The sequence below is a fragment of the Alosa pseudoharengus genome, unplaced genomic scaffold (assembly GCF_046254945.1).
Source record: "Alosa pseudoharengus isolate Yale_2024_CS ecotype anadromous, Long Island Sound unplaced genomic scaffold, YU_APseudo_1.1 YU_APseudo_1.1_scf_8, whole genome shotgun sequence".
NCBI classification, from domain to species: Eukaryota; Metazoa; Chordata; class Actinopteri; order Clupeiformes; family Clupeidae; genus Alosa; species Alosa pseudoharengus.
The window spans coordinates 14,640,390-14,654,843 of record NW_027468870.1 but is presented as its reverse complement, the minus strand read 5'-3'; the positions used below and the strand labels follow the sequence as shown (position 1 = coordinate 14,654,843).

General features: G+C 46.5%; 1 protein-coding gene across 1 annotated transcript in view; it reads right to left on the bottom strand.

The window, feature by feature from the left end:
* Positions 1-13,959, bottom strand: part of col26a1 (collagen, type XXVI, alpha 1) — a 22,822-nt gene extending 8,863 nt beyond the window's left edge. Inside the window, exons 1-5 of the mRNA XM_076274190.1 lie at positions 13,582-13,959; positions 13,309-13,431; positions 12,806-12,909; positions 631-692; positions 121-247 (exon numbers count right to left, since the gene is read on the bottom strand). Coding sequence (XP_076130305.1) covers positions 121-247; positions 631-692; positions 12,806-12,909; positions 13,309-13,431; positions 13,582-13,736 — 571 coding nt within the window. The 5' untranslated portion in view covers positions 13,737-13,959. The remainder of the gene's footprint in view (positions 1-120; positions 248-630; positions 693-12,805; positions 12,910-13,308; positions 13,432-13,581) is intronic.
* Positions 13,960-14,454: the final 495 nt, after the last annotated feature.

Below are 14,454 nucleotides of genomic sequence, written 5' to 3'. Positions count from 1 at the left end.
GTGCAGCCCTAGTCATGACTATCACCATCATCATCAATATCATCATCATCATCATCATCATCATCATCATCGTCATCGTCATGGTCATCATCATCATGAAGTGAAAGCCTGCTGGCTCACCTGGCAGGGGTCTGTAAAGGGGGAGGAGGGTGGGGTGGAGAGAGCCCACCTCATTCCCCGATGACACCTCTGGTGTGCGGCGGAGGGGAGGTGTTGACGAGGGTCCCAGCTCCCCAAGCAACGAGACCTGCAGGAACACCAAACATTTCCCCACACAGAGCGATCCAAGTCAGTATCGCACAGTCCGAGACCGTTAGAGATGAGACGATATGAGAGATAAGTGATGACTGATGAGAAATGAGTCCCCACAGAACACATTTAGACATCAGAAGTCATGAATGATACATTCTAAGCAAAAGTCCCCACGACGCATATTAAACCAATGACACAAACAGTTACTCAGGTCATGCTCATGCAGAGAGTAAGACAGCTTCACTGAATAACACATCAATCCATCAGGAACAGTTACACCCAACTCAGAGTTCTGGACTTGAGTCATCAGAAACAAACAGGCCTCTCTCACAGCTGCTCCAGGCAAAAACAGCTCAAGGCAGATTGCGCTTCTCTTACCTTATTCTCTATCAGCCTCAGTCTGTCGTTGATGGTAGCATAGCCAGTGCAGTTCAGGCACTCTGCAAGCCAAAGTAAACAGAAAACAGTTCAGATATATAGACTCAGTGTGGTTACAGTATGACCTCTCAACTCTTCCTGAATCTTCTGTGGTTTGAGAGGATGCTTTGAGTCTTCTGTGACTTTGAGAGGTTTTGGGTCAGGTCACTATGTGTGTGTGTGTGTGTGTGTGTGCGTGCATGTGTGCATGCTCAGGTCACCATGAAGTGGCACTCTCTCATGTGTCACACAGTGCTAATTGTATTCTGTGGCTGTGGAGATTTAAGGTGATGCTAACATGACACTGGCTTTTCAGTGTTGTGAACAATGGCACACAATGACATAAGCATGGGGGGGATCATGAGACAGCGAATGCCACCCACTGACACATTCACTCTGTGTAATTGTGAATGTCAAACTCACGCTGGGAAACTGCTGACATGCCACTCTCATCCTGGTACAGACATGAATATATTATGTTCCTTTATGGCGGTTTTCTCTTGAGTGGATTTTCTCTTTTGTAGTGGACTTCTCGTGACTCTCTTGGTGCCAATCATCTATCTTCTGCAAATCATTCTCTTAACACCATGTCTACAACCCCAAACTTTTGTCAAAATCATGCTCCCATACTCCAAGCGCCTTCTCTCACACAGGCAGTGTACTGTATATACGTGTGTGTGTGTGTGTGTGTGTGTGTGTGTGTGTGTGTGTGTGTGTGTGTGTGTGTACGTGTGTGTGTGTGTGTGTGTCTTTCACTTTACAAGTCTTAGCAATGTCTCCCAGGCTAAGAGATTTTTTAAGAGCACTATAACTTTAAGACAGCTGACCCTACTCATATACATTGACAGCATGGCCATTAAGTAGCCAGAACAGTCATGGATGACTTGACATTAACACCATGAACACATGTCTCTCACCATGCAGTAAAGTGGCTTAGCTTTAACTGAGCAATGTGGTTGCACTGGTTGGGGTCTAGTTAATCGAATCTATACATTAGCCAAAACCTATTTTTTTTTTTATACTTTTTTGATCCCGTGAGGGAAATTTGGTCTCCCAAATTAGCATTTAACCCAATCGGTGAATTAGTGAAACACAAACAGCACACAGTGAACATACAGTGAGGTGAAGCACACACTAATCCCGGTGCAGTGAGCTGCCTGCTACAATGGCAGCGGTCAGGGAGCAGTGAGGGGTTAGGTGCCTTGCTCAAGGGCACTTCAGCCACGGCCCACTGGTCAGGGCTCGAACCGGCAACCCTCCGGTTACAAGTCCAGAGTGCTAACCAGTGGGCCACGGCATACTATAATAGTATAATAGCCACAATACTATGACAGTATTTGAACCATGAAGTGGAATTAGAACCCTATCAGCCATAAAAGGGGGTGACGGACGGAAAGAAGAACAGGAACACAGATTCCGGTCCATCTGTCCACTGAGCACTTTTAGGAGAAAGGGCCTTCTAAGGGCCTGGACCGACGACCTTGAGTGCACGGAGCGAGCAGGAAGAGCCCGGCCGTCTCCCGTGGCCCTGGGGCAGGATGTGGGAGGCCGAGGTATGATAAACACAGGCCTGGGGAGCAGACGCTCCTCCATCAACCCCCCCCCCCCCCAACCAACCACCACCACTTCCACCTCCGCCTCCGCCCGCCCTGGCTGCCCCGGCTGCAGAGGAGCTGGGTCAGAGGAGCCCGGGGTGGCCAGCGACGGAGACGCCGGCTCGGTGGTTTGGGGCTCGGCCACAGACCTGCGGTCTGAGAGGAGGGCAGCGACGGCTCCGCTTGCCAAGCTGCGTCCCTCTTCGCCACAGACGGGACAACAAAACATGGGTGGGGAGCAGAGTTTAGGAACGCATCAAAATGAAGTTTGGGTGAGTCAGAGAAAGAACAAGGAATGATGATAAATAAAGTTCAGCTGAGTGAACGCGAAAGAAGGCATGAGTATGAGTGACGATTGACGAGTCAGTCAAAGATTCATCATTCGCATTTCTAGACTCGTTAAACTTGAATGATTAAGTTCAGTTAATGAACAACAGGACATTCCCTGTCAGTAGGGAATCAGAGTGTTAAAATAGCGGTTTGGTACATGTTCAGACAGACCCTCATCATGATCTTTGTGCAGAACCATAAACAAAAAAATTTGACTGAGGATCATCACACAGAGGATTTACTGATGGACGGATGGGGTGACAGATGAATCCGCCTGAACAGAAATAAATAAAAAACACGAAACACGAGAATCGCCAAAAGCCTCCTAACGACATGTTTACACAACGAAGGAACTGGAGGGGGAAGACCAAAAGTCTCCTCTGCATTCCAGCCACAGCCATGATGCTTAGAAAGTTTAGGAGGGCTTGCTGGGTGGGAGAGTAGGAGGGAGGGAGGTGGATGTCTACCTAAACATAGGCTGATTATGGTGCAACAGAGGCCTGCGTGCCAACATTAGAGCATGTGTGGGATATTTAAGAGGCTCAGCGTGAGCGGGTCGTCAATCAGGCATCATCCAAATTCCAGGTACTCCACACTGACGGCCACTCTCTGCCAATCAGAGACTGGACAAGGATAGAGCAGGAGGGCAGTGTGTGTGTGTGTGTGTGTGTGTGTGTGTGTGTGTGTGTGTGTGTGCATGTGTGTGTGTGTGTGTGTGTGTGTGTGTGTGTGTGTGTGTGTGTGTGTGTGTGTGTGTGTGTGTATCTGTATGTGTGCATGGGTTGTGTATGTGTGTGTGTGTGTGTGTGTGTGTATGTGTGCATGGGTTGTGTATGTGTGTGTGTGTGTGTGTGTGTGTGTGTGTGTGTGTGTGTGTGTGTGTGTGTGTGTGTGTGTGTGTGTGTGTATGTGTGTGCATGGATTGTGTGCGTGTGTGTGTGTGCCTCCAGTGTATGCACCAATGTAAACATTCATATCCAAGTGTGCGCATATATACGAGTCCCCTCAGCACCCAGCAGTGTGTGCACAACCTGTGCGTGTGTGTGTTTTAACACGTGCATTTGTTTACGCTCATTTACGTGTGTCCGTTTGTCTGTCCACTGGGACAGATGCTTCATTCTGTCCGCGTGTCTCTCTGTCTGCATGTGTGTGTTTCCAGGACCGCGCCGTCCCGCCGGGTTGCCCGGTTAGGGAGCGGATCCTCAGATCTGTGCACCGCTGAGGGAGGCTGGAAACTTACAGACGCTCCCTTGGGTGGGCAGCAGGCCGAGAGCGAGCCCTTTCGGCAGTCTGCAGAATGGGAAAGGCAGACATGCGGTGGGACGCTGCTATGGCTTTTCCAGATGCTTGTGTTTACGGCAGACCCATTTCCTCCACTCTGCCAGGGACCACACGGTCGGTCACAGGAGGCGCGGAGGCTGTTTGGAGCAGGTCCGTCTCTTTTTCTTTTTAGACTGTAACAGCACCATGCATTTTTTGACATGACAGTCAAAAATGCACACAGACACACATACAAATACACACACACACACACACACACACACACACTCACTAACTCACTCACTCATACTCACACTAAACACACAGACACAGATACACACAAACACATACAAATACAAACACATACAAATACACACACACACACACACACACACACACACACACACACACACACACACACACACACACACACACACACACACACACACACACACACACACACACACACAGTCACTCACTTGCTCACTCACTCACTCATACTCACACTAAACACACATGCAAGGGCACACACACATGTACAAAAATAGTGGGAATTTGAAAAGGGCAATAAATAGCCTGAGGTTAGACTAGGTGAAAACGGACAGTCCGCGGACAGTGATGCATTTGAATGGTCAGCTATTCTAGGTATAGTATGGTCTGAAATGCCTTCCACCGCGGCTATTACAACTACAGCAACCTTTGAGACGGACAACACTATCCCTCATAGGACACACAAACGCTGAAACAAGCCAGACTGCCCTACCTCCTTCCACATCAGCACAAATTTTGGTCCTACATATCAATTTCCACCTCACGGTTACGGTCAGCGCCGATTGATGATGGCTTTGATCCCTTACAGGCTCCACAGTTGAGGTCTGTCTGTACCCTCTGTCATGGTACAGTCTGGTTTACATTAAAGCATGAGGGGTCAGATTGTGCTCCTCTGGACTGGGTGTGTGGCAAGGTCACGAGTAGCCTGACATGACCATTAACCTGTTGAGGAGTACGGTCACAAATATGTGATTAGAATGTTTGCGAACCGAGAGTTCCACATTATGATGTCACAATTACCCTCAGAGATTTTCCCCATAGACTGTATAAGGAACACTGAAACTATAGATTGTTTGCGTAGAATTCTAGAAGGAACCAGGAAAATAATTCACTCCCCAACAGGTTAAAATGATGTGAGCCTGCAGGAGTCCCCAGGAGACTCAGTGCTAATAATGGGGGCATCTGTTTGGGTGACACTGACAGACAGAATCCACTTTATTAACTACTATTATTTACAATTATTAAAAATGGATCAGGGCCAAAGATCAATGAACAATACATGTAGCTGTCTGTATAATTTTATCATTTATGTAAAAGGTGCCTGAAAAAGTGATTAGGCATATCAGTAGACTAACACACTCTGTTAACACACCATAAGTGTTTCCTGGAAGGGAAAATTTAAGAAAACTTGTCTATAGACCTCAAATGAATTTGTCACTGCCATACTGTCACTCTACAAAAGTTTCATTCTCATTTCAATTTTGCGCGTCTGTCTTCTTTGGATGTCAAAGTTGCGTAATGTTGCCAACTAAGCTGTTGTACCCATTAGCAGCCTAAGACCTTTTTTTTCCATAGGTGTCATCATGGTGTGATCGAGGCCACAGAAATCTCAGGCTTTGACTGTCACATGCCACACAGCTGCCTAAACACATGTCCCGGGCCCTCAGCGACACTCCAATTTATCTAAGCTCTGTGGAAATGCACACACACACATGCGCGCACATACACACACACTCACACACACACACACACACACACACACACACACACACACACACACACACACACACACACACGGCTCCTCTTCTAACTCTGTAAATCAGATGGCATGCATAATTAGAGGCTAAATTCAGCATGCAGCAGAGCTGTCTGCTTTATCTACGACTGTGCAGATAGGGTGTCTCAAGTCAGACGGTTCACCACCACCACCCTTACATCCTAGAGGTTACCCTACACTAGCTATGGGAAGTTCTCAAAGAAATTAACAAATATTCACATAGTCTGGCCAAAACTAGACCTAAAATGAGAGTTTGTCTGTATATGAATGTATGAGTGTGTTTTTTCTACATGTGTGTCCTACTTTACAATAACGCCTTCATCTTTAAGAGCAAGCGAAGCTTCAGTGATGGCTACCTGTGGCTAATTGGGTATAAGCCCACCCGTCTTGGTGTTCATAACTCACAGTTAACAACTCAGCGGGACCTGACGCCTGGTTCCCTCCACTCGTGAGCTTTGGCAGAACTGAAATACAGGCCAAAGAAGCACAACCTGTCCCAGAACCAGTGGGAGAGAGAGAGAGCCTCTGGGCAGGTAGTGCTGACCAGCCACCAGGAGGAGGACTGACCGGACACTGAGGCTCTGCCAAGTGGACAGGCACACACCCTCATCACACACATCCGATCTTCTTTAAAGTTATTCACATCCCCACATGAGGCCCGAGGCTGTGTATATCCTGCATGGAATGTAATAATGATGTGTGGGAAAAAGAATATCCTTATAGGACAATAAAGACTCTATACTACTATACTATTACATAGGGGTAGAGTGCAGGACTGGAGGTTCAGTGTTGTTCTATAAGCAGCAAGTGCAAGAAAGCAGACACACGGTGTTGACAGCATCAAGATAACATAACTCTTGCTCTGTCACATTACTACACGACTCGTGTGTACCCCACTTTTAAACCCTTTCTTCGCCTTTAAGAACTATCTCTAAGACGCTTTCATGTAAATCACCCTGAAAAGAAGAGAAAAAAAATCAATAAATAAGCAGTCCAAAAGAGAGATGGATGCCCTATATTAGGAGCGACTAGACGAGTGCGCACTACGGCGCGGGGTGGCTCATTAATCTGAGGGCCTGGTGGAGGCTCCCTTACTCTCATTCTGTCTGTCTCTCTCTCTCTCTTTCGCGCTTTCTCCCACGCTCACCGCCCTCGCACCAGTAGATTGTTTTCTCTGTGGGAGGGATGGAGGGAGGGATGGAGGGAGAGATGGAGGGAGAGATGGAGGGAGAGATGGACAGAGGGAGGGAGGGAGGGTGGGATGGTATGGCTGCTGTCTGCAGACTCCCTCAGCACAAAGGAATGCTGAGAGAACAGGTGAGCGGTGGTCGGAGTTGGCGCCGGGCCCCTGGCAAGCACGCCAGCCATCCAGCACCTGCCTCTGTCATAAATATCTGTACTGTACCAGGCAGGCTGCCCCAGCCCCACGCGGCGGTCCCTAATAACGCTCCACATTGATGAGGTAACGTTTTTTATGAAGATGCTGGTGAATGGAACAGCTGAGCTACAGGGGCTAGCAGCTGTAGACAGGGTGTGCAAGTATTGTGTTGACTAGGCTCATGTAATTCCCAAAACATTAATTTCATTAGGTGTGCACAAGACAGCCTTATTTGTTTACTTGTTTGTTGTTCTCTCATTATTTCTTTTTTTCCCACCTGTCTTTCATTATTTCTTTTTCTGACTGTCTTCTAACTTCTTACAGATGTCCATCTGCCTGCTTGTATACATTATGTATGAGTTTGTATGCATGTATGCATATACAGTATGTATGTGTATGTATGTATATATGTATGTATATCTCTATGTATGTATGTATGCATATACAGTATGTGTATGTATGTATGTATGTATGTACAGTATGTATGCATATACAGTATGTGTGTGTATGTATGTATGTATTTACAGTATGTATGCATATACAGTATGTATGTGTATGTATGTATGTAATATGTATATATGTGTATGTATGTATGTATGTATGTATGTATGTATGTTTGTATGTATGTATGTATGCATGCACTGTTTAAACAATGATTGCCTCTTCCTCTGTCTGGTTTTATAGTCTGCTCCAGTGAGACTGCAAACATGCCAAGTTTATGCTAAATCTATCTATCAGACTGTAAACACCATGAAGGCAACCGACAAATGGCAGACTAATGGCTAACCCTGGACAGACAAATGCTTGATACATGGTTCATACGTCAAGAGCCAGAGAGAAAGAGCAATCTTGCCAGCGAAGAGCAAACTTGAAAGAAAGAGCGAGCTTGCCAGAATCCCATGGAGAAACATTTTTCCTTCAGCCGTGATGAACTTCGCACAGTTTCGCACCCATAACTCTCAAAACCCAGACATTACTCTGTGGCATAATTCACACAATGAAATGTATATCTTAATTTACAGGGCTGTATATACAGCGTATGGAGACAAGGACCAGACACAGAGATGCATGCGTATAGCATGACCTGAGATAATCTTCCTCCTAGAATACTGACCTCAAACATTAATCAAGCCTACAGACTCCGTTCTGTAGGAAGAGAGGGATCCACATTCTCAATAAAGAAAGAAGCAGCTTTGTTCCTCAAACACTCATAAAACGAAGGAAAATGAGGCGTATGTTATTCTTATTATGCACAACTAATGGGTACTTTGGGTTCAATGGGATTAATAGGAATCTCAATTAAAAATCGTCATCCGAATGGCTGGATAATCCTTGCATAATTATCTATGTGTAATCCTGATGCAAGGTTTCATGGTGCCAACCAATGCACTGGCAGCTTAGCCTCCAAAGGAGCTTAGGTGCTGAGATGTGTTCATTTAAAAACACAGTGTTTTATTCGAAATCCCGTTCACACAGAGCCGGTGAATGGCAAACATGAAACACAAAGGCGGTATGAGGCCGCCACTGCTGCAAATTCCAGGGCGCTCTCACACACATAAGCCTCTCATCCTGTCCCCTGTAAACACTTCCTTTAGCCAGCTGCTAAACACTGCCATTAAAACACCATCAGGGAATACATACGAGAGGAGCTCCCAGCCAAATGAGGGCAAGTTGTTTTCTGCTAATTAAATGTGCTTTAGTGAGAGTAATTAAATAATGATCAGGCTGTCAGATATGCCTTTATTGGAGAAGGGATACAATGCTGGAGTCGGTAATGAGGCATTCAATGTGTCTATACAAGTTCTGAAGCGCACGCATGTGGAGCTGAAGAACACATAACAAGACTTTGTCCTGATGGAAAACACTGTGTTAGATATAGAATATGACACTGAAAAAGGACAATGAAGGGTTTAGGAGAGGGGGGTGGAGAGAGAAGAAATAAATAGAGAAGGATCAGGGGACAGAGAGAGGAAGGAGTGAAGGGGAAATGAGAGGGAGGGTGGGGAAGACAGAGAGAGAGAGCGAGACACACACACACACAAGTGTATGTTATTGTTTATCCTTTTTCCTTTCTTGCTTCCCTTGTTCCCTTTTGTATTCCGTTATTTTATTTCCTGTGTGAACTCCACATTAATCAAACTAAGCACTTTGGACAAAATTGTTGCCATGACTCTGAAGCTTGTTGGAAAAAGAGGAAAGAGAGAGAGAGAAAGTGTGTGAGAGAGAGAGAGAGACAGAGAGAGAGAGAGAGAGAGAGAGAGAGAGAGAGAGAGAGAGAGAGAGAGAGAGAGAGACTCAGGAACATCCTCACCATGGGACATCCTCTCACGCTCGTCCCCTTCGAAAATGCTTCTATAAATAAAACAAACAGAGAGAGAGGCATGGGACTCAGCAGACCCCCTGGCCCTGCATGCAGGAGATACAGCAACAGACAGAAAGAGGGAAAGAGAGATGGAGAGAGAGGGGGAGGGAGAGGGAGGGAGAGAGAGAAAGAGAGACAAAAAGAGCAACATACAGAAATAGACAGAGAGAGAGGGAGAGAGAGAAAGAGAGACAAAAAGAGCAACATACAGAAATAGACAGAGAGAGAGGGAGAGAGAGATAGAGAGACAAAAAGAGCAACAGACAGAGAGAAGAAAAGTGGAAAGACAAGAAAAAAAAGGCGATTGGAAAAAAAGAGCAAGAGATGATAGGAGGGAGGAGTGGAGGAAAGGAGGGGAAAGAAAGATGAGAGATAGAGAGCAAGCGAAAAAGGCAGACTGTTGATTTATTTACCATGCCAGTAGAGAGCATGGGGCCCTTTGGAGCTGACCCAAACTAAATCTCTGACAACTCACAAGGGATCAGCTCTGAAGCCAGCACAGCTCGGAAGAGCCTCGGTGCCAGGGGAGGGGCTGGGATAGGGTGTGTGTGGGTGTCTGTGTGTGTGTGTGTGTGTGTGTGTGTGTGTGGGAGACAGAGTGAGTGTGTGTGTGTGTGTGTGTGCGTGAGCGTATGTCTCTCTCTGGCGTCCTCCTGGCGTTTCGCCTCCAGGAAACCTCCACCAAAAGGGCATCAACACACCTCAAGGGCGTAGCCTCCAAACACCTCCGCCAAACCTGCACTGATGAAAGGTCCTTTCCACTTTAAAATACTTGAGATAATTTACTCACATTCACGTCTGGGACAGACCGCCTGAAACCCTCCCAAAGTACTGTAATTCCTTCCCTGTTACAGCATGCGTTGATGACTCCCGACCGAGCATGCTGAATGGTTTCCATTACGCATATTGCTCAAGGGTTTGAGGAGCGCGAGACAAAGTGAGGTAGCAGTGGGGCTCAATGACAGTTCTGGTTTTGTAAATGTAGTTATAGCACTGTGGCAACATTGCTGTGGCAGCTAAACGATGGTCTGGAGGTAAACTGTTGGGGCCTTGTGTCTCCTCGCCCCTTGGATATTTTAAGGAATTCAGGACAGTGGCAAGGAAACTGTGAACTCGACCGTTCCATCGAACCCACAGATGACATGGGAGCTGCACTCAAATATGCAAGCTCTAGTGTCTACACACACAAATAAACACACACACAGACACAGACACACACACACACACACACACACACACACACACACACACACACACACACAAACACACACACACACACCTTCACACACACACACACACACACACACACACACACAAACGCACACACACACACACCTTCACACACACACACACACACACACACACACACACACACACACATATGTATGCATGATGCAGCATTGACTAGACTCTACCTAACTCTCTAGGGAAGTAGAGGGAAAGGAGAGTACAGGATCAGGGACAGCAGCAGAGAACAGAGGCAGGCCAGGAGAGGAAACATCCCCCCCCCCCAGTACCATCTGGAAGACATTACATGAAAATAGGGTGATGGTGGTGGTGGTGGTGGTGGTGGGGGGGGGGGGGGTGAGACAGGGTATCCACCCAGATCAACCTTCAACTCAGTCTGACATGGGGGTCTTCCACATGCCCAGACATCAGTGTCTAGAAGCAGTGGAATGAAGCATTCAAAGTGTCCTCGAAGCACACACACACACACACACACACACACACACACACACACACACACACACACACACACACACACACACAGACACACACAGACACACTCAAGTCACAAACACACATACATTCTCTGTCACACTCACTCACCCAGTCACTCACACACATACACACACACACAGACATGTCAGCCACTACACACACACACGCACGCACGCACACACACACACACACACACACACACACACACACACACACACACACACACACACACACACACACACACACACACACACACACACACACACACACACAAACACACAGAGTCTCTTCTGACATATCCTTGGATTAATCACATCATACTCTACATCATCTCATCTAATCCTTGAACATTTTTTCCCCTTCGCTTTTTATCACTTGGTTATTTTCCGTAAACAACGCACAAAATCCCCTCCTTTTTTTCATGGCAGGGCAGAGGAGCATTGTAAGGGCTGGGGACGGCCTCTTTCCCACAGTCCAGCGCCGATATGAGGGCTGTTATTGTCTTAGAGCGGCTCTTCCTGCCCCTGTGGCATCCCGCAGCTTCTCGCTGCTTTTTGCTGTTTTCCCCAACCACTTCCAGACAAATACAGAACATGCCCCTCTCTAAAAAGCCTCAGCTGCCTCGCCTGCATGCCTGCCTGCACCTCTGGCTGAACGACTCATAGTGATTGTGTTACAGTCAGAGGCTGCTGATGAAAACTTCCAGAAAACTCTCTGGATTGTATCTTTTTTTGAATATTCATAATTGGCTTACTTTGTTTGGATGCCACCAGGGTGGTATGGAGTCATGCTTTTTTGTTCCCAAAGCCTGAAATTGATTTCAGCTGATTTCTGTGACCTCCCCCAAATGAAGTCATTTCTATCCCTCTGCTCTGCGGGTGCTTTTGGGAGTGGAATGTGTCTACTGCTGCTGCTGCTGCCATTGCTGCTGTTGTCACACAAGCCCACCCCCACTCCTCATCCAGGCCCCGGATCACAGGCCCTGTGGACAGACAGACAGACGAGGCCTCCACTGGCTTTGATTAGCGCAACACAGCATGTCTTTGGGAGTCGTAAGTGAGAAAACCACCGCATTCCTAACTGTCTGCTGAGAACGAAGACCACTGACTTGAGCAGACCAAACAATCATGTCCCCTTTCATGCTTGTCATAAAGTCATGCTTGGGAACCACCCCACCCCCCACCATTGTAGCCCCTAAATCATCTGTGCCAGCTGTGGCAGGGGATGGATGGAGGAGACAATTGAGACTGTTTCCCAGGCACGGCTGGGTCTTAGCGTTAGTCACGTAGCCATTTTACGGTCATTTCGCTGTCACTGTGTGTTGATTCACCGTGCGCATTACATTAGGTCAACTGTGAAGACTGTGAATGTGGGTGATGTTTTAAATATTCAGTAGTAGTGTACAATACTTTCCCTGTGTGTATGTACATGTATTGTAAGTGTGAGCATTCATGTGTATGTGTTCCTACAACACACTCTCAATGGTTCATTACAGAGGTATGTGCATACACTCTGGCAAAGGGTGAGACATATTAGCATCCATCATTGTGATGTCTGCCAGCAGAGCATGTATATCGAGGTCTTATCGCCTCTGCGTTGATGCCCGGCCTCAGTTTTCACCTTGACATACTGTAGTGTGTGCACATGTCTGGAACACTCACCCTCTCTGCAGTCCTCTCCAAGGAAGCCTGGGCAGCAGCGCCACTCCAGTGCTGTCACACGTCGCTGTGACAGCCGGTAGGTCGGCCGGACAAGAGTCCTGTAGCTGGGCAACATGTCACATGAGTGAAAGGTCAGAGCAATTTACATGGCGCTAAGACAAGGCAACGCACAAACCAGCAACCCTGGGACAAATAATTATGAAAAGTATGCAAAGTGCTACTTCACGGACCATTTACTTTGATTCTTTAAAGAAACAGTATTCAACAATTTGGCCGACTTTTTCTGAAGCATGGCATAATGCCAACTGTGTAGTTGATGGTCCATGAAAAGATTTTGCATGCCCTTTGAGTGGTTAAATGGCTCCTTTTTGACCGAAAATTCCTTAATGCTGCTCATGATCACACCAATGTGCATGCACAAGCTTTGTCATACCCAAAACACACACTTGCATGTCTTACAGTGTTTTCTACAATAGAGCTAAGGGAATTCCATGACCCTCTACCTGATGAGATTGGTGCAAGGACCTGGCCATCGGCAGCTCTGAAACACCCGCTGCACAAGCGTCTCTGTGCCATTCTGCACCTGGCATGATACAGTCTTGGACACTGTGTACTGACACCAGTTCCTAACAGGAATTAGGACATTATTATGACAAACATTTCTTAGAGGTTATGGTTTGCATCCACAAGTAAAGAGAACATTACCCGTGGTCCAGTCTTACTGTGATTTATTAGTTTGCCAATCGTGCCACCTTTGGAGAGACAAGAGAACATACCTGTGATGCGCCTTCGTCCCGACCGATGGTCCAGCGCTAACGTCGGAGTTGTCTCGTATCCTCAAACTGGGAAAATGGTAAGCAATCCCATTTACTCCGAGGAGATTGACAGAACATATGCAAATACAGGCGCATATAACTGTTACTAAAGTCATAATTCGTTATCGCAGTGACGTTTTCTGCGTTTGGCGTTATGCGTTGATGAATAAATTAATAAATATGTTGCAGCCGTCAAAAAATCCTCAAGGGCATTAAGTTTTAAAGTCGATCCTATGTAAAACGCGTTTGAAAATGTTTGGTCAAAGGTAATATGTTCTTTCCGCTGTTGCTCTGTCGATAACTTGCCTCGCCACTAGCTCGTCTTGAATGCGCAAATAAGGCTGTGGATTCTTGGGGTTCTGCAACATATGCGCACCGCGTGAGTTAAAAAAAACAAAAAAAACGAGGGGTGCCGCTGACAGCATTACAGAAAGAACAGCTTCTGACAGTGAAGCGAGGCAGACACATCCTCCTTACTCTAGACGATTACTGAAGCACCTGGCAATTCATCTGACGGCTGAACGATTTTGGTTGGGTTACATGGATTAAGCCTGGTCCTATGTAAAAGTGTCATAATTGCTTCTTATCATTCAAAGCCTGCACATTATAGACACTACAAGAATGAATCTCATGTTCTCTGAATTTGACACATTTGTTGAGATAACATGGTGAGTGTTAAGAAAGGCCTATAGGCCTAGGGAATGCCTAAAAGCATGCTATGCATTTTTATTCCCATGAACTCTAATATACGTCTACTTGTAGTGTAGTTTTAATTGTTTTTCAGGCATCAGTGCATTGCATATTGATCCGTGGTGGACAGAGTACACATCTTCA